The sequence below is a fragment of the Andrographis paniculata genome, unplaced genomic scaffold (genome assembly GCF_009805555.1).
Source record: "Andrographis paniculata isolate CXL003 unplaced genomic scaffold, ASM980555v1 Contig34END, whole genome shotgun sequence".
Classification (NCBI taxonomy): domain Eukaryota; kingdom Viridiplantae; phylum Streptophyta; class Magnoliopsida; order Lamiales; family Acanthaceae; genus Andrographis; species Andrographis paniculata.
This window is the reverse complement of record NW_026137567.1, coordinates 4,852,078-4,871,718: the sequence shown is the minus strand read 5'-3', so window position 1 is coordinate 4,871,718 and position 19,641 is coordinate 4,852,078. Positions and strand designations below refer to the sequence as shown.

Genomic DNA, 19,641 nt, shown 5'->3' with positions numbered 1-19,641 from the left:
AATTTTGTAAATGCAAGAAAATAAATATTTTTAAAAATTAAAAATAAATAAATAAATTTAATTGAAACAAAGAGAATAATTTGAATATATTTATTTTGTATTTTTAAATGATAGTTTTTGGTGTAGAATTTTGTTATATATATTATAATTTTTTTTAATAATATTTATAAAAAATTATAGTATCTAAAAAAAAGACAATTAATAATTTTACACAATAATCAATTAAAAAAAACAGTGAATTATTTTATTGTACGACTATATAATCATCCAATATTATGTATTATAATGATATCTCATGAAATAAATATAACATATAACTTAGTCTACAACAATAGCACACACAACTAGTGTTGATTTCAGCCGATTTGCCCCTGTAATGGCAAACCCTAAACCCTATGTAAATAGGGTGCAAAATCAACCACAAGCAGTAATTTTCGGGACTAGAAGAAGCTGGCAATGGCGGATTCCAATGTCAATACAGGCTAAAACGATGATCAAACAAGACAACAGAGATTTACAGTAACCCTCATCCTCTTAGGTGTATGTATCAATCAAGACGATGATAAATACAGGAAATGTAATGGAAAAATACCTGTCTTGCTTGGACAGAACAGGCAGCCTAATCGAGCATGTAAATTCTGGAGGCGATGTCTTGAACGATCCAATCGAATCCCTGGAGTAGGCCTTCCCCGGTGTACGCACTGCATCCCACGATTCTCCAGTGTCTGCTTTTGTCCATGGCTTCCAAGTTGAGCACCTAAAGGAAGGAAGACGATGTTCTTGGCTGAATAGGCGCAGAAATGGAAACATGTATGATGCTTCGAAAGTAGAATCGAAAACAGATTCAATCTTGAAAATGAAGCATTCATGGATAGAAAAAAATTATTGGGAAGAGTAAATACAGTAGAAAATACTTTATTCGAATTCGTCTGAAAACCATACCTTAGCAATCTCATTAGGTGAGAGACAACCTTGTATGTCCTGTTTATTTGCAAAAATCAATAGAGACGCCCCCGATAGCCTCTGCCAGGAAAGAAAAAGGTAAATCATTGCTAAAGATGACCAACTGGAAAAACAAGTAACCGGGAAGATTAAAAAAACTCGTTTTTTAGCAGAATCTAAGCCATTAAAGAACAAGAAACTATTGTATCAGACCATAAACCAAATTTCCGATTAGTTAGTTCATATTTTAGTTTTCACTTCTTATCCTGGAAAACAACCACAATTTCCTTTTTGTACCTGTAACAGCCCCAGGGCAGAAGAGGTAAACATGTTCGGAAAAAGGAACAATTCTGAGCTAAATATTCAAGGTATGTCTATGAAGTTCAATCGATTCGTGTTCAGGTTGCAGATAATAAACAGCCCAGCATCTCAAACCAAAGCATTAAAAAAAATAAAAATAAAAAGTCCACGAGCAATAATAGAGAGCATTGCATCTATCTAGATTGTGGTACTAACTTTATTGAATAAACATCATTCAAAAACTTCGACAAACTCAAAAACCAGTACATTCAAAACTGAATTAACTAATCCAATCAAAAAAAAAAAAAAAAAAACTGAATTAATTAACCATAACCATGAAAAAACTAATCATCTAATACACAATTTGATCTTCACCATTCAGTTCGCTATAGGGCAAAAACATGACAAATAGCATATCATCAAATTAAAAGAAACCCGGAGATATCAGATGAACAATGATCAAAACACTTATTCCCTGTTTATATATGATTTCAATTTTACTTCCGCACTATTCATCGAAAATTTTCTCCTACACAACATAACATTCAACACCATTTTACTTACAACCTTACATCAAAAACCTATTTACTATTCAACAACTATTTCCCATTCGAATTTATACTATTCTCAAAACAATTCGAACCATCAAAACACTTCCGATTTCTCAGCTAGATCAAATTAGGATACAATGGGCATCGTTATCGACAGAAAATTAAATTTAAACTGGAATGTAGCTGCTACCTCTTCTTTGAGCAGATTGTCCAACTCATATTTGCAATCTTTCAGCCGTCTGAGATCAGAGCTATCCACAACCCAAACCAACCCATCAGTCTGCTCGAAATAGTTTCTCCAGTATGACCTTATTGTTTTCTGCCCTCCAACATCCCAAATATTCAGAGTATACCTACCAAGCCAATTCGAACCACAATCACTACTAATAAATACCTCAGAATTTTCACTTCATCAAATTTACAAGGAAACAATTCAACAAAACAATACGGCATACTTCTGGTAAGAGATAGTCTTAATGTTGAATCCAAGTGTGGGACTGATTACACTGGTGTCCTCTCCGTTGATCTTCATCACTATCGTCGTCTTCCCGGAATTATCGAGGCCCCTTTACCAAAATTGCAGATCAATAAACAAAATGCGCGGATTGCTGCAACGAAGGTCTGCGTATTTTGTTTTCGCAGACCTAAAAAAATTCGAAAAAAGAGCAAGGTTGAAGAGGCATTACACCATGAGAATACGCATCTCCTTCTCTTTGCGCTTGATTTTCCTTATAATGCTGAGAAGACCCATCCCTTTTCGCCGGGAGAGTGTTGCACGAAAGATGCGTCGATTGCCAACTAATTATACTTCAAATCAATCGAGTTAGTAAAATCCTCGGAACAATTCCGTCGGGGAATCGGTAGAAATGCTGCCACTGCAACAGTCAATCCTCTCGCTTGTTAGCGTAGCAGCGACTGTGAGCGATGAGGGCTCGGAATCAGCGAATTGGATCAACAGATCACTCATCCTCGTTTGTTTTAAGTAAAATTTTAAAATATACCAAACCATATTTATTTAGCACTTTTTTAATAAAACAAAAAACTCAATAATTTTTTAACTAATTTTACTAATATAGGACGGACAAAATAAAAAAAATTAGATTATTAAACGAATGAAGGAATAATATTTTTTTTATATAAAATATTAAAATTAAAAGAAAAAATTATTGTGTTAATATAAAATTTTCGTCGAACACTAAAATTTGGTCGAAACATATATCACATCAACTCTGATATTCTTAGTCGTTAGTTTTTATTGTTGAGCAAAAATAATTAAAATTATTTATTTTACAGATCTTTTATAAAGTTTTACATTTTATATTCAATTTATTATTATTATTATTATTATTATTATGATCAAACTAATTCTAAACAATTGAAAAACTTATCTCTTTCTTTACCATTTTCAAATAAATTCAAAACACTTCCAACCTGTATGTGTTCCCAAAGACCAACAAAATACACCAAAAATAATTTTGCATAATCAGAAAAACTATTTGATCCTCACCCTTTCATCTTTCACTCTCCATAATTTACTTGGGCCTGGTTACATTTGCAATTAGATTTCTTGTATGAACCTTCCCCTCCTGGTTGCAGATTTATTGCCCGGCGGGGACTCACGGTGGCGGTTCGCCAAGTTTTGCTCGATGCAAGGATTGAAACCTGTCAGCTTAGTTTTGGAGCCTTGAGTAAATGTACGCTTCTGACGAATCCTTTGCCAAGTAGGCCAACAGCTTTCAGGGCATCAAGTAAATCGATGTCCTCGCCAGTATCTTCTCTACCTCGTTTCTGAAACAGTGAAGCAAAAAGTTTAATCGAATAAACATTGTATAGTTCAGATTTCAGCTGTGGGAAATTCTTGGTACCTTGGAGTTTTGATTAGCACATGTGAGACCAATGGCATCGCCCCCGGCAGAATCAAACCAGACCTTGAACATGTCGGGGAACTCTCTCTGTTCATATGATGGCAAATAAATTGTTCAGCATTTGTGACAGCGAGATTAGTGAAATAAATTTATGGAATCTATACTTGCCTCGATATCATCTACAAGATATTTTAGTGGATCGAAGTTCACCATCAATTTATTCCTCAACTCCCCCAAGCTCCCTTGTAACCCTTTGGGTAACAAAAAGGGGTTGAAGCTTTTGCTAGCTCTCCCATGTATCACTCGTTTACCTGAAATGAAGTCGGATGTTTGATAAATAAAAAGAAAGTGAAATTGTAAGAAGGTGATGCATAGATAGTAAGGGTGGAGACAAGAAACCTCGATTAATTTCAGATGGGAACAAAAGATGGTGAGGATAAGGGAGTTTATCCCTGTGAACAAGAACGACGGCGTTGTAGTTGTTCAGAGGCGTGCGGAAAAGGCACTGAAGAATAAACACAAACTGTGAGTGCAAAGTTGGAGAATAAACAAGATGGTAATCGGGGTAAAAGGGCTTTACTTACTTCCCATCCATATGAATCAGTCTGATTCTTCATAATGAGGTTATTCAAAAAATTTGCACTGCTGGTTGCATATGCTGCCAATCTCTTAAGATCCTGGTTCAATAAACTCATAGTTAACACCAAAATCTATCCATTGCGTCTCCCTAAAAGATGTTTTCTATTTGATTGCAGCGTTCATCACTCTTCACTAAGTTCAGAAAATTGCCTTGAGTATTCCGTATTTCCATGAGTCTGAGTAGCCCAAAAAAAAAAGTGCAATTTGTTTTTAAAAGGGAAACAAAAATGCTAGATCAACTCACAGTTGCCGTTGGGGATTCTCTAGTCCAACCTTCAGATTCCTTGTCGTAAGTAGTTGCCAAGAACATAGCAGGTTTAACGTTCTGCAAATTCCCTTCATACTCTTTTCTATTTTCCATGAAGTTCTCCTGTCCATTACACATGCACAGGCTTTGGTTATCCAAAATTCAGGGAATGCTCAGATGGACACAACATAAATAAAACCAAAATGTTGAGATGTCATCCTTACGGTGATATCTTTTTCATCCTCAGGGGTCATTTCGCCGTTGATATCAACAATTAAAGGACATAAACTCCAGTCGTAGTCTGACAACAATCTTAAGAATCTGCAACCAAAAGTACAGTAGAAGCCGGTGAACAAATTTCAAAGGAGTGCCGAGCACAAACATGTAAGGAAAAAGTACATCAAAGTTTCCATGTTCTAACTTCCATTTGAATAACATACAATTGGTACTAAGATTATCAGAAACTAAATATACAGGCAGAAATTCATGGATATATACCCAAATTGTGATTATCTCATTGATGTATTTAAAATACATAAAAATGTTATGTGCAACAGAGAAATTAACCTTAGCAATCCAGCTGTCCGGGAGCATGGGGGCCTGAATGGCAAAGGCTTCAAGAATAAGTGAGCAACCAATAACTCAACGGCCTCCTCTGATAATGTGTTTGAAAATAGATGGGCAGATACCCAACGTTTTGCGAGCCTTCAACATTTATAAACAAAAACAACAACAATAACGTTGAGTTAATAATGGATCAAAGAAATTCTCATCTTTTGAACCTTTGATGGGAGGGGAGCTTCGCTAAAACTCTCACCGAACAACAGGTCCATATATTGGATAACGGCCCCGTAGACCATTAATCATGCCAGCGTGTTGGCCATGAATAAAAAGCTTCTTGTCAGATGATAATATGCGCTTCACTCGTGCACCACCTAAATAGAATGTTTAATTAAAAAACAAAATTAACTCATATAATCAGTATATGAGAAGCAATGAAAGAGTTAAAAACATTAACATACCTGGACTTTTCACCAAACTTAATGCTCTCTCATGCAAAATCTTAAGACGAAATGCATAGCCAGACATGAAAATATCCACATCATCTTCTGCGGCGGTGCTTGAAATACCATGATTGTCATTAAGGCTGCCAAAAGTACAGTCAGGTAACTAGTGTCTGCATTGCCATTATAATGAATATAAAGAAATTCCAACCTCTCTGCAATCTTAAGAAGAAATGCAGACTTGGTCTTCTCCAATGCAACCTCATTCATTGGCCAGTTTCCAGAACCTTCCAGCTATGGGAAGTAGAAAGTGGTTCTTAAAAACTAATGATGAATAAGTAATAAAAGCAGATAAATATACAAGTGATCTTGCCTGAATCATAATTTCTAGGGGTTGTATACAGGTTGCAGTAGGTTTCTCCAGCTTTATACGACAACCTTCTTCATGTGCTAAGGGATGTGGTGCAGGAGGATAGACAGAAGTTAACCTAAAAGCTGCAGTAACATAAGTATAAAACAGCAACTCAGGATGAAGTAGCAAGTAGTACTATTATATTGATCTAAAAGAAAATTATAGATAATGTACAGACTTCTACTCAAATAATTTCTGATTCTTTTACTAATTTCTTTCATGCAAATTTTTAGCCAAAAAAGAAATGCAAATTGATTTCTGCGATTGAGTTACTACAGTCAAGTGAGCATAAATTACCACCATGGAATTTTAAAAAGGGATGCATGCATGATTCTCCATCCTTTGCACAAAGCATGGTTGAGAAGCAAAAAAGAGAAAGAGATGAGGAGGGATATTAGTTAGATATTAACTTATATAAAACTAAAACCAGATGTAACAAGGTAGACACATGGGCTATGGAAAGTTAAAGTAACAAATGAAATCATGTGCATAATATTAGGGTGTCAAGCAACAAGACTAGTTTTTATTGCCTTAGAATTTCTCTTACCTAGAGGTATCTAGCAACCATTGCCATAACGAACACAGTTAGTTCAGAATGGTCAGGATAACAGAGGCTTGTTGAACATTGGCCCCATTCAAAATCAGCTAAAGATATAAACCTCTCTGGAACCTAGAAACCAGTACATTGTACAGACCTAGAACCATTTTTTATGTCTCCTATATTCATATTTCAATGGGATGGTAAAGAGTTTTACTTTTAAAAAAAATAAAAAAAATCAAAATTACTAATTTCAGTTTTACAGTTTGTTTATGTACATTGGAACTCATACAATAAATATAAGTTCAATGAAAATTTTGTATATTCATTTTGGTCTAAAGCAAACATTTAATTGTGGGTTAGCATGAGATTTGAAAACAAACCTGAACCCAGAGGCTGAACACTGGATATCTTTAGAGGGATGTCATCAAGAAGCCGTAAATGCTTTGACAAGTCATCATATGCCTTTAACAACTTCTTAGAAAATGATATGGGATCTGAAACACAAAAATCATATTAGTGATTTTGATATGGTATCGCTTACGAAAAAAGGATACCAAAATCACCAAGAAAAGCAAAGGTATACCTTTATAGCCATGGCAAATTGCAAAATCCAGTTGATCTACAATGGTTATAATATTTTCTTTTGAAAGGGATAGGTGACGCATTAAAACATGCTCAATTATTTCCTTTAGAATAAGGTGTTTTTCCCATTCGTCATGCTCCCACACTATAAAGGTGCAATAGAAGATATATCATTGCTATCATCATTGTGCCAACAAACAGAAACAGAATATGTGATGATGTGAATGCTGCATAAACCCTCACCAGCAACTTCAGCAATTTTACCATCTCTGAACCATCGTAGGGAAGCTTTATCCCCCCAAAACTTTCTAAACTCTGCCGCCTTTGAAAATGATAAGAAATCACAAATGAGAATTTACATATGATATTGCATAATATAAGGCAAACATAATTAAACCACCTTCTCTTTGTCTTCTGGACTAGGACCAACTATCGCCTGTTTGAAAGCTTCCTCCACAGATCCAATTGTGATTCCAACAAACAAGGATTCCACATCGAGGACAGATAAACCCTATTAATTTGAAAATTTTATAACAGGAATTATCATTTTGCTTCAAGATATTAGATGTATACAAGTGCTATTGATTAGCTTACATTCTCAACATTATATTCAGTGGACGAGTTGCCCCAGATTACTCGAATGAGCTGAGTTCTCCCACTCAATGCTTGAGTGATGATAGATTCAACCTTCCGTTCAAAAGTCCTCCAGCATTCATCATCCAAGAAAAACCCAGATGCATGAAAATCACGGTTGTCCTTCAGGTTCAATCTAAAAACCAAACATGTCAGACGAGAAACAAATAACTTTGTGCTAAATGCAATGGGTAAACTAGTAAATTATACATAATCACAATCAATGTGAAAGGATGCATTTAGGTATCATTGGATCATTAAACACGTACCAAACTGACACAAAACAAAGACTTTACCAGACATTGTGCATGGAACATCACACTTTATAGAGTATAGAGTGTGTAGTTATTTGGTTATTTATTGGGGGGCTTTGGTTTTGGTTTTTGGTTTAAATAGTGACTTAGAGTGGTGTTTTGTAATAAAAAATAGTGTATTTTTATAGAAAATCATGAGGATTGAATAATAAAGAAGCGAGCAAAAAAAAATAAAAATCAGAGCCTAAATTTACATTAATAAATTCTGAATATTGACAAAGTTAACAATTCTCACAAGAACAAAGACAAAGATTTGTATACTTTAAATAACCTGTTTATGTATATAACTTCCAAACCCACGCATAATTATTGTAAGCAGTAACTATGACAACAATTTTTTAAAGGACAACACACATTCAACTGAAAATCTACTTCCAATCCCGCCAACTCACTTTCCTTAATTCAATTGTCAATACTTAAACAGATGGGGTGGTTTAAAAAAAAAAAAACAAAGGCAAGCATGCAACGTGGCATTCAAGAAAAGGTACACTGTGCATGCCATTAGATAGCAACTGTGAACCTATGAAGCTAGACTTGTGCCACAGCAATTTAGCAATTAAAAAAAATAAAAAAATAATAACCCTTTACAAATCTAGGTATGTACATTCACATATATAAGCTTTGTTCACTTTAACACCATTTCACATTTTTTCACTATTCATTTTACATTGAAATATTTCTCCAGAAAAAACATCATCCATATAAAACATTACATCCAAGCCTATGACTTAATCAGAACATCACATCCAAGTTCCAACAAATTTAATTTAAATTTTTACTATTGCCAAACAAACCTCAATCACCAAAATACTCCAAAAATACAATTAAACAAACCCACAGTATGTATAAGCAAATAAAAATAAAAGGTTACTGTTACATAATAGGAATTAGGGATGTGATCATATTCGTGTATTAGTTACCTTGTATTTAGGAGTTGACTAGAATGGATTAGCATATTTCTAAAAAGCATAAATCATGCATTTAATCCCTTTCTAATGAATAAAATATTAAAAAAGAAACAAATAAATAAATCCCAAAATTGGCTATATCAGTAAAACTAGGAGAAAGATCATTAGAAGGCTACAAACTATACATATATGCAAAGTCATACAAGCACATCAAACATACAAGTATGCATGTATATCATTAGTTTACCTTACACAATAGTCATATTTGGCAGGATAATCAACTTTGGTCATAAAGATCTCATCAAAACCCCCATCTTTACATTTATCCATGCAAGCAAGCGCCAAGCTAGCATCGCTCCGGAGCTAAATATGTGTCCAGAAAATAAAACATTAACCATAAGGACCTAAATAGATATGCATACTAGCTCGCAATAGAGGGGGGGTTGTTAAAGATAGTACCTCTTGAAAACCACTATTGGACATACGAAAAGACATGTTGTAGTGTGCAGATGAATCACCAATAATTATTGGAAATGATTGCAGTTTTGTCTTTCTATCCTGCAACTCAAAATGTAGCATGTGTTAAAATCAGCAAAAAACATTAAGCATTTAAGCAGTACAGCACTACGGCTTGCTTCTACCTAGCGATCACTTGTTATGGATGATTCAATAAATACAAATAAATTATGACAATTGAAAGAATTAATATGAATTATGCAATAGTTAGAACTAACAAAGAGATTGGAAAAGTGAGAGCACAATACGAACATTCAGCAAAATACCTTATGATCGGTGTTTCCTTCACCCTCACGTTGAAAGAAGAGTCCGCTATCCCATACTTTGGAATGGGCTAAAAATATAACATTGAGTTGTTAAAAGAGAAGCCCATTTCAAAATTATGCTTGCTCAAGAAGAATATAGCACAGAACAAGAAAGACAATTTAGATGTTTATCCAAAAATCAAAATCACTCATCCAAGCATGACACAAATCAAACAGGTGACCCTATGAATCAAAAAAAAAAAAGAAAGCAAGTGTAACATTGTAAATGCTAAAGCATTTTATTAACGAATTGACCAAAATGAAATTATACGCAGCCCAATAAACAGAGGAATAGGAAATAACCCAATATAGTCAAACATGAAATATTTGTTAACCCAGCTACCATCTTAAAAGTAGTTAGAATCTATGGGAGCCACAACTACTGGTTGGATATTAAGTGATGGCCAATCAGAAAGCTTAATATCACCATAGGAAGTATGTGAATGAAGAAAATTGACATCCAGCAGTCATCAGTCAGCGACAAATCATATACTGAGGGTTGGGGGGTATTAGAGAAGAGGATCCCACGTACCAATGAAGTCTAGTGTGATGCGCAGAATCTGGATTGTATTCATTGAAGTATTGATTCTATTTTTACCAGACTTCGAAACCAGGTACGCGACAATGACAGTGATCAAGAATCCACTTAAGCAGTCATGAACAAATAGAAAGTTCTTTCTAGCCCAAACCTACATCACCAGACCAAGTATGATAAATCATTATAGAAGCAAGCAATGGAGGAAATATTTAGGAAAAATAATCAAGAGCACAGTCTGTCATACTTTTAAAAGTAACAGAGCATCTCCCAGGCATCTACACCCAGTAAGAGTTCTCTTAATAAAATCTGCATTGTCCTCAATAAACATATCCTCCAAAATACTACTGTTGTACTTTGGCGATGCCGATAAAAGACCCAATTCTGAAAATTTAAAAAATGAATCATTAATTTAACAGAAAAATAGAACCTGATTACAGAAAATCATCCAAAATAGGTTATAGTAGTACCTTCATTAAGTGACCGAATATTGTTCCTTTCGAAGTTCAATTTTGAAATGTTGAAGAGATTGTTAGGTGCTGTTGGAATTATTTTTAGGGAAAATGCAGTATTATCAGATAACCGTACAGCTGAAAAACATACAGATTAATAGTGTTAGTGAACTCATGGACAAAAAGAAGTTTAGAAGGCAAAAAATGTGCAATTCAGGAATCAAGACCTGGATGGACAACCAGTACAGGCTTCCGTGCCTCATTATGAAAAAGTGACCATTTTACATCTTGAACTAAAGAACATTGTTTCAAATGGTTTTTGATTGTGCATAGATAAAGAAATCTCTTTGCATGGTAGCGGTAATTTAGATAGTCTTTTTCGTGAAAGCACTCCTGCCAGAAAAATTAAAAATTAATCCGTTAAAAGAATGGTAATAATAAAATAACAATAACGAAAAACTTTGACGATTCAATGACAAGATATTGGATAAGTATATGTGTCAATGATATTGAACCAACAACTACAGCCAGGGGGCCATCAATCACATGTGAATGCAGCATAAACACCAGATAACATAACTTAGTTAATAATAAGAACAGTTTTTCCAGTTGAGATCTTTTGGAGCATTCCTCACAAGGCCATCTCATTTATTCACTTTGTAAGTAAAGAACAATGTTTCACAAATTCCACCCAAAAAATATCATCAGTAATTCATATTGCATGTCAATCATAAGACTACTAACACATGATGTATTAATCTCGACAGCATCAAATTGCATACTCTATCAATTCATTCTAAAAGGAACAACAGCTAAATTTCTAATTAAGGATTGAACAAACACCTTAGGCAGCCTTAGAAAGAGGTCCACGTTAACATCCGGCCTCGCAACGCATTGAAATGAATAACTTCCCCCAATTTCAACAGACTTCGGCTTCCTGAACTTGAAATCAACTTTATCAGCGCCAAGGTCTCGAACAAACCCACGCGCAACATCAGCGGTAACCTAAACATATAGAAGACAATAAAATCGCAGAAATTTAGCCTACAAATCGCTAAAAAAATATATTCAAAACTCCAACTACATGGAGGCGTAAAAATACAACTCAGAAAAATAGGAGAAAACAAAATACCTGGAGACCGTCTGGAACATTGTTTATGGCTTCTCTGATCGATGTGACGACGTCATTGATAATTGCAGTATTTTCTGCGGAATAGTCTATCTGCACCTCCTTTAACAGCTCTGTTAACTTCAAATTCGTAGAATCCGGATACGCCGCTGCTCCTGAAGCCATAAAGCCTCCTTCCTCGTCTCGCTCTCCCGCCCTCCGCTTCGAATAGCTAAACCCTGAACTAGTTCAGAAGTTTCCTTAAACCCCAGAACCAATAGAGATGTGAATTTGTGGGCTGGGCCTACCCCGTTTTAGAAATAAAAATTGGGCTTTTAGTTTGATTTGTTTTTTAGTTAGATTGGTGGTCGTGTAATTTTAGGGTGTGAATTCAAAATATCACGTTCAAACACGTTTATATCACATCATACCACTATTTCGATTCAAAAATTTATAATTCAAATCTCAACTCAAAATCCGAACCTCAACAACTTGTGATTTCCAACTCAAACATAAATGGAGGAAAAAAGAATAACAAGGGTGTTGTTTGTTTTGAATTTTGATTTAAATAGTAAAATTTTAAAAATTGAATAGTTATTTTATAGTTCCTTCAAATTTAATATTTTCATTAATGAAGTATTTAAATAATAATGTTTAATTAGTGATACAATTCTCTATTTATCTATAATAACTCTTTGTTTATAAATTTAATTTGTAAATTTAGATTTCTCAATCTTCACGGACAAATACGAATGCCAAAGATTTGAACTTTACTTTAACTGATACTAATCCAGACCACCATGATCATGGTCTCACAAACATCGCACATTAAAATCGAGCTCATATCCAATGACTTCCAATGTTGATTTAAATTCGGCATCAAAGTTAAAAAAAATAAAAAATAATAATAACAATAATAATAATAATAATAATAATAAAATATTGTCTTTTGATAGTATTTTTTGTGTAAGGTAAACAATTTTGTCTATTTTTAAAGATTCATTATATAGTTTTTAAAAAAAATTAGATAAGACCATCTCTTACTTATATTGTTTTGATGTAACAATATTATATTATGTAGAAAATATATTAAAACCCTTATTTATATACATTTTCTTTTATTATTATTTTTTTGTGATTTGCATGTTCAATTTTCATTAATAAAAATAAAAATTTTCTGTGTACAATTATTTTCTTTTGTTAACAAAAAAAAAAGTTGTCCAAAAATAAAATAGAAATAAGAAATATTTTGACCATTACGTGAAAAGACATTTTTTAATCTAATTTAAACATTATTTAGACATGCCAAAAGACATTATTATGTGAAATCACATTAAAGTGTCATAGTTACTTAATGGGTTTCTTAGTATATGTCTATCTTTTAGTATTCATTATAAAAAAACATGTAAAAATAGTTTTTCCTCGTATATACAAGCACATACGTTATTGCAAGGAGTTTTATACAATTGTCATTTTTTGCAAGTAGAACTGTTAAACGAATCGAGTAGCTCGCGAGCCAAGTTCGACTCAGCTTATTTACAGAGATAAATGAGCCGAGCTCGAGCTCAAAAATTATCTTTTCTACAAACGAGCCGAGCTCGGCTCGGCTCGCGAGTAGCTCACTTGAACTCGTCAGTGATAATATATTTATATTATTTATATATTAATATAATATATATAATTTTTTATATCAAAATTTATATTTATTATTAAATTTTAAATATTTTATTATAAATAAAATTAAATATATTTAATTTATATATTAAAAAATATACATAATATGTATAAAATTCAAATCGAGCTCGAGTTCAAGCCTTATGAGCCGAGCTCGAGGCACTAATTTAGCTCGAATTCTTAACGAGCCGAGCCGAGTCTGTACCATTAACAAATTCGAATAGAGCTCGAACAACCAATACTCGAGCTTGCTCAGTTCGTTTAACAGCTCTATTTGCAAGTACAAATTCTCATTTGTAAACTAACTGAGGACAACTCACTATCACAAACAACCTTAAAGTTGTATGTAGTTGATTTGATAATACAAAGTTTGTGCTCATCAGAAATATTTGGACCAACATCTTCTTCTCTTTTGAATATAGAGATTTTTTCTTTATTTTTAATATTTTTCTTTCTTGAATCATGCTTATGATCTTTTAAGAAATATTGACAATAATTCCAATTATATATATGATTAATCAGGTTGGATTTATTCAGGGGCAAGGGCGGGCTGCCCGCCCCACCCCTTATTTTATTATTATTATTTTTTTTTTTTAAAAAAAACATATATATATGTATATATTATTCTATATAAGTGATATTTAAAATAAATAAATAATAATAGTAATAATAATATTTAATGTTAAATTATTTTTTTAATAAAAATTGCATTATTTTTTATTTAAAAATATAAAAAAATTAAATATTTACAATATATAGTCATAATATATAGTTATTGATATATATTTTTTTTAAATTTGTTGTTTTTGTAATAAAATAAAATATTTTTAAAATAAAATTTTATTTTTAAAATTTAAAAAAAAAATTGCCTCCCCTTCAAAATATATTCTAGTTCCGTCAGTATGGTAACTCATGTTTTATAACCCAATTATTCCAATACTCAGAAAATATAGTTAATCAACTTATGACCTATAAGTACAACAACATCCAATATATATGCTTTTTTTAAAAATAATAATAATAATAATAATAATAATAATAATAAATTGTTTCCTAATATCCTTTCATTTTAATAACTATTACAATAATAGAACCAACTTATCTAATTCATTAAGGGTGTGTTTGTTTGGGGATTTTGATTTTGAATTGGGATTTAAATAGTAAAAATTTTGAATTTGAATAATTGTATGGCGTGATATAAACATGTTGTAATATTTTGAATGTAAAAATAATTTTTAATTTAATATAAAAAAATAAATATTTAATTTGATATTTTTAGGAAAAAAAAATAGAATAAATAGTAAATTTAAAAACTAATCCCCAAATAGACAAACCCTTAAACTTGTTCATCAACTCATCTATTATAGTATGCATATAAGTTATTAATAATTTAAATTTTATTTGCAATATATATATATATATATTGATTTCATATTATTCCGTACGGAAATGATTTATCATTTCTTAAAAACCCTTTTAAAGTCTATATAAAAAATAAATGATTATATTATTATCATCTGAGGAGGGATGTAATACTCCTTCTATTCCATATATTATGAGTCTATCACTGTAAAGTGTAATTAGTAAGTAATTAAAAAGTGTATTAGTAAAAATAGTTATCGTATAATAAAAATAATTGTGAATTAAGATTAAAAAAATTATAAAATTTAAAATTTAAAATGAGATTTAAGTGTATAATTATATTTTTTAAAAAGGAATAGATAAATTATGTGGGATGGACGAAAATAGAAAATAAGGACAAATTATGTGAGTCGGATGTCTGCTATACTGTATTAGTACATAATTAAGAATGTACTGGTGAAAATAATTATCTTATAGTATAAATAATTATAAAGTAAGATTAAGATAACTAATTATTTTAATTAAAATTTAAAAAAATAAAATTTAAAAATTTAAAATAAGATTAAATTGTGTAATATTTTTTTTAAAAAAAATGACATAATATGTGGGACGAATAAAAACGGCAACGTAGATATAGTATGAAGAGAGTAACAAGAATACAATAAAAATCTCGTGGGCTACGTAGTTTACAAGATTGAGAGAGCATCTTTTGGAAAGTGGTCTTAACCTATTATTGCCCCAAACTCCAATCTCAAGGCTGTGTAGTAAATAAGTAATGTGTTATTCAAATATTCTCTCTCTCTCTCTCCAATTTTTTCAAATAATTTTTGAACAATGATTCTTTTATATCATCGAATCCATCAACTTGTCCTGTTTCTGTCACACTCATCTCTGTATATATAAATTTTTAAATAATTTCATATAATGTCTTAAAATATAGCGAAATAATATTATAAGTAGGCAGCTTTAATTTTCTTTTCCCAAGTTCCCATCTCTCCTGCGGGTCAAAGATTTCATTGCGGAAATCTCACCGTCCGTTTATCATGGAAGGATTCAACGGCCTAGATTCGTAGAGAGAGCAGTGCTTGTTCTGTACTTGATCAAAATACTGTCAACCGATTGCCTATGCTTTCTTTGATATTGTTTCAATTTTATTTTGAGATTGAGAAAATATTATTATTTTTTATTTCTTTTATTCATATTTTTATACTTGTTTTTTCATTATAAAAGAAAATAATATAGATAATATTAAAATTCATATGCAAATCAAACAATTTTTTTTTAGATGACAGAAAGAAAAATACTATTTTTATATTATAATAAACAAATACTAGCTTTTTCCGTCATTTAATAATCTATCTATTTTTCCATTTTAGTTCGTCACATAACAAAGTAGTACAAATACCATTTCAATTGACAATATATTACACAAATTTCATTACTTTTATATCATACAATACTAATAGGATTAATTTAGTCTTTTTACTTTTTATTTCAACTTTATCTCAATATAATACTAATATTTCTAAAATTTCATGCAAAAAAAAACAAATTGATATATAAATATAAGACAGGAAGTATAATAATATTCTATTGAATTTTGTGTACAGTTCAAATAAATATACATTAAGTATAACATAATAAACCGTGAACAAACATTTAATGATGAGGGCTTCAGAACTTAAAAACACATCCTATACTATTAGACAACACATAATATTACTACAGATATCACACAATATTACTACAAATAGGATATTGTATATATTAATATAATACAAATACAACACTATTTTATAATCTCATACAACACATACAATAACTGATTTTAATACATGCTAAGTCTCATATAATACACAATAGATTTTAGTACATGACATACTTGATTACAACACATTTGTTACTATTAAAAGATAATATATATCTTTATTATACATAACATGTGTTAGATGTAATACTAATGTGTGATATATAAGATGTATTGATGTGAAAATTCAACTTACGCACGAGTCAGCATCGTAATCATCTCCAATATTTAATATATATAAATTGAATCTATTAGCATCCCAGTGCCCAAATACACACGTACGTACGTAATTAATTAATAAATTAATTAAGCTTATGCCCACGCAGGTTATTAATTGGTGTGGGAAACTAAAAATTAAGTATATAAGACGAAGAACGTTGCAGCTGCAGCAGACTCGGTGGAGAAGATGATCAGATGATCTGCATGCTAAATTACAAGCTTAATTAAATTAAATTAAATTAATTAAATCTGAAGATCGGATTGGAAATCGAGGAGGCGTTAAGCCCCGTGATAGGGACAGATACGGACATATTGGGGTTTGAGGACACGATCAGTACTGTCGCCTCGTGATCGGAGAACCGACGACCACTTCCATCAACATCGTCATCATCGTCATCGTCTTCTTCATCCGCCATTGAACACTGCTCAACCTCGTCACGTGCATTCCGCCCCCCCCCCTCCCCCCCCCCCACCCCCCTTTTTGACTGCCCCCTTCGCCAATCCTACCTACTTACTTGACCTGATCATCATCATCATCAGATCAATCAATCAATCAACTCTCTCTCTCCTCTCTCCCTCTCTAGATATATATATGTGTGTGAGTTGAGATTTGAAATTGAAATGCTACTGTTGTCTGGTTTCGACAGCTTACGCAATCGGCTCACTTCCCCAAATCATCGTTGTTCAAACATTTGATTATTACCAGTCGCTTTCGAATCCTGTTGTTCGATCGTACTTCCACCATCTGGTCTGGATTTTTTGTGCCCTAATTTTGATTTTTTTTTTTTTTTTTTTCCTCTCTCTCTCTCTCTCTCTCTATTTTGGGGGGATTGATTATCGATCGAGATGCGTAGGTGCAGCAGTGGTCGCGGAAACATGGCGGGGGTGTGTTCTTGCGGGGCGTACCATGCGCAGCACGGCGCCGGCGGCGGCGGGCCTCCGTTTTGTATGGTGTTCTCCGTCTCCAATGGCGGACGTGATTACGAAGAAGACGACGTCGTTTGCGCCTTCAATACGACGTCATCCGCCTCTTCTTCTGTCGACTGCACGCTTTCGTTAGGCACGCCGTCGACGCGACGCGCCGATCGCCGCGCGTCGTGCGTGTCGGATTATTTCAGCTGGAACATCCTCCGCCACGCGCCGCCGTCGAAGAGCCACCGCGCTAGCGGCGACGGCGACGGCGACCGCCTCCTTGCCCGCCGGTGCGCCAATTGCGACACCACTTCGACTCCCCTCTGGAGGAACGGTCCTAAAGGCCCCAAGGTCGAAATTAAAAAATTATAAATAAATTTATATATATATATAAATTAAGAACCCTAATCAATTATATATATATTTATAAATTCGCAGTCTCTGTGCAATGCCTGCGGGATTCGCTTCAAGAAGGAAGAGAAGCGAGCGGCCGCCGGCGCCGGAGAAGCGCAGCAAATGATAAATTGGCCTAATCCTCCGCCGCCGGCGCGCCACGAATTCCGATTCATAAACGACGTCGTCGAGGACTCCGGCGACGGCGGAATGCCTTTCCGGTCGTGGCGTTTCAACAGGCCCGGACTGGTCCATGAGTTCACCAGATGATTAAATCCCAGCCGTTGATTACAGAAAGGTAATGTGGTGATTGATCGGAGACGACGATAACTGCAACATCCGGCGAGGAATTGTTGACGATATTTGGTGAGACTATAAATTGCTATTTTAGGAAATTATTAATGTTGCCGTAGATTTTCAATATCCTTTTTGGATTTGCATCTCCTATATCACACCTTTCACTTTCTTACCATTTCCTGCATATATACGATGTATTACTATATTAATTAATTAATTACATGTAGGAATTTATAAATTCGAAAAAGGGAACAAATTTTGAAGATCAGTTGCCCTCCGATTCATCCATTTTGATTATTAGTATTTATTTTTATTTTTTTGTTCAACTTCGATATATTGAAAATATTTTATAATTTTTTACTAATTTAGTAATAAAAAAGTAGAGTTGGAAAAAAAATAATTGAAAATGCACTATATTATAATAACAGTATAAAATTTTGTATATATATATATCACAACTTCACAATACATATTACTCGTGTCAGTATTGTGTTCACATTGTTGTTTTTGTCTATACTAATTTATTATTACATTTTTTAAAAAATTGATTAAATACTTTAATTATTTTTTTTAAAAAAGAATTATCATTTATAATTCTTTTAGTCTACATAGCTATTCTAATTTACAATTATTTGTATTACAATACAATTACTTTCACTAATACATCGATATTTTTATTAAATTTTTATGTCAATAGTAACTCTAACACCGAATGTAGAACGTATAATTTTCAATAAGTGTTAATTTTTAAATGTGTCTTAATTTTTCAGGTGTATACAACTTTGTATTTCAAATAAAAATTTAATATAATATAAATAAATTGATATAATTTTATTTAAATTTTTTAATATATGATACTTATGGTGGCGTATTTATTCTTTTTATATTATTACGTATATTTCATATCTTTTTGTTATCTCTTTTTCTTATTTAATCTTCTTATCTTTTATGTAAAAGATATTTGATATAAATATAAAGTGTATATTTTTTTTGTAAAACAAAAATTCATAAAAATAGATTTGATGGAGGAAATCAGTATATTTTACTAATTTGCTCAAGTTGTCCAATAGGATTAGCCAACTAGGCCCATTTAATAAGTATGGGCTTGAACTTGGGCTTGGGC

At 32.5% G+C, this 19,641-nt stretch overlaps 3 protein-coding genes across 4 annotated transcripts; 1 reads left to right on the top strand and 2 right to left on the bottom strand.

Annotated features, from left to right (window-relative positions):
• Positions 1 to 291: 291 nt before the first annotated feature.
• LOC127248439 (ADP-ribosylation factor-like protein 2) lies at positions 292 to 2,760 on the bottom strand. The gene is made up of 5 exons (XM_051270770.1): positions 2,480 to 2,760; positions 2,249 to 2,359; positions 1,984 to 2,146; positions 943 to 1,023; positions 292 to 757 (listed from the first exon to the last, which is right to left on the bottom strand). The coding sequence occupies exons 1-5, from the start codon at positions 2,542 to 2,544 to the stop codon at positions 620 to 622; spliced, it is 558 nt and encodes a 185-aa protein (XP_051126727.1). The 5' UTR covers positions 2,545 to 2,760; the 3' UTR covers positions 292 to 619.
• Positions 2,761 to 3,174: 414 nt separating this feature from the next.
• LOC127248890 (uncharacterized) lies at positions 3,175 to 12,094 on the bottom strand. The gene is made up of 26 exons (XM_051271442.1): positions 11,879 to 12,094; positions 11,590 to 11,751; positions 10,974 to 11,139; positions 10,765 to 10,884; positions 10,542 to 10,678; positions 10,292 to 10,448; positions 9,721 to 9,788; positions 9,398 to 9,496; positions 9,186 to 9,301; positions 7,678 to 7,852; positions 7,484 to 7,594; positions 7,327 to 7,405; positions 7,085 to 7,228; positions 6,882 to 6,995; positions 5,922 to 6,043; positions 5,760 to 5,842; positions 5,567 to 5,691; positions 5,362 to 5,479; positions 5,112 to 5,249; positions 4,769 to 4,865; positions 4,542 to 4,667; positions 4,243 to 4,335; positions 4,058 to 4,163; positions 3,823 to 3,969; positions 3,659 to 3,741; positions 3,175 to 3,581 (listed from the first exon to the last, which is right to left on the bottom strand). Exons 1-26 carry the CDS (start codon positions 12,038 to 12,040, stop codon positions 3,459 to 3,461), a joined length of 3,171 nt encoding a protein of 1,056 aa, XP_051127399.1. The 5' UTR covers positions 12,041 to 12,094; the 3' UTR covers positions 3,175 to 3,458.
• Positions 12,095 to 17,412: 5,318 nt separating this feature from the next.
• On the top strand, positions 17,413 to 18,788 carry LOC127248780 (GATA transcription factor 18-like). 2 transcript variants are annotated; one of them, XM_051271303.1, is made up of 3 exons: positions 17,413 to 17,664; positions 17,771 to 18,179; positions 18,267 to 18,788. In XM_051271303.1, the coding sequence occupies exons 2-3, from the start codon at positions 17,793 to 17,795 to the stop codon at positions 18,489 to 18,491; spliced, it is 612 nt and encodes a 203-aa protein (XP_051127260.1). In that variant the 5' UTR covers positions 17,413 to 17,664; positions 17,771 to 17,792; the 3' UTR covers positions 18,492 to 18,788. The 2 variants fall into 2 exon arrangements, with proteins under 2 accessions (XP_051127260.1, XP_051127259.1); XM_051271302.1 differs by lacking the exon at positions 17,413 to 17,664 and having other exon boundaries at positions 17,734 to 18,179.
• The last annotated feature ends 853 nt before the right edge of the window (positions 18,789 to 19,641 follow it).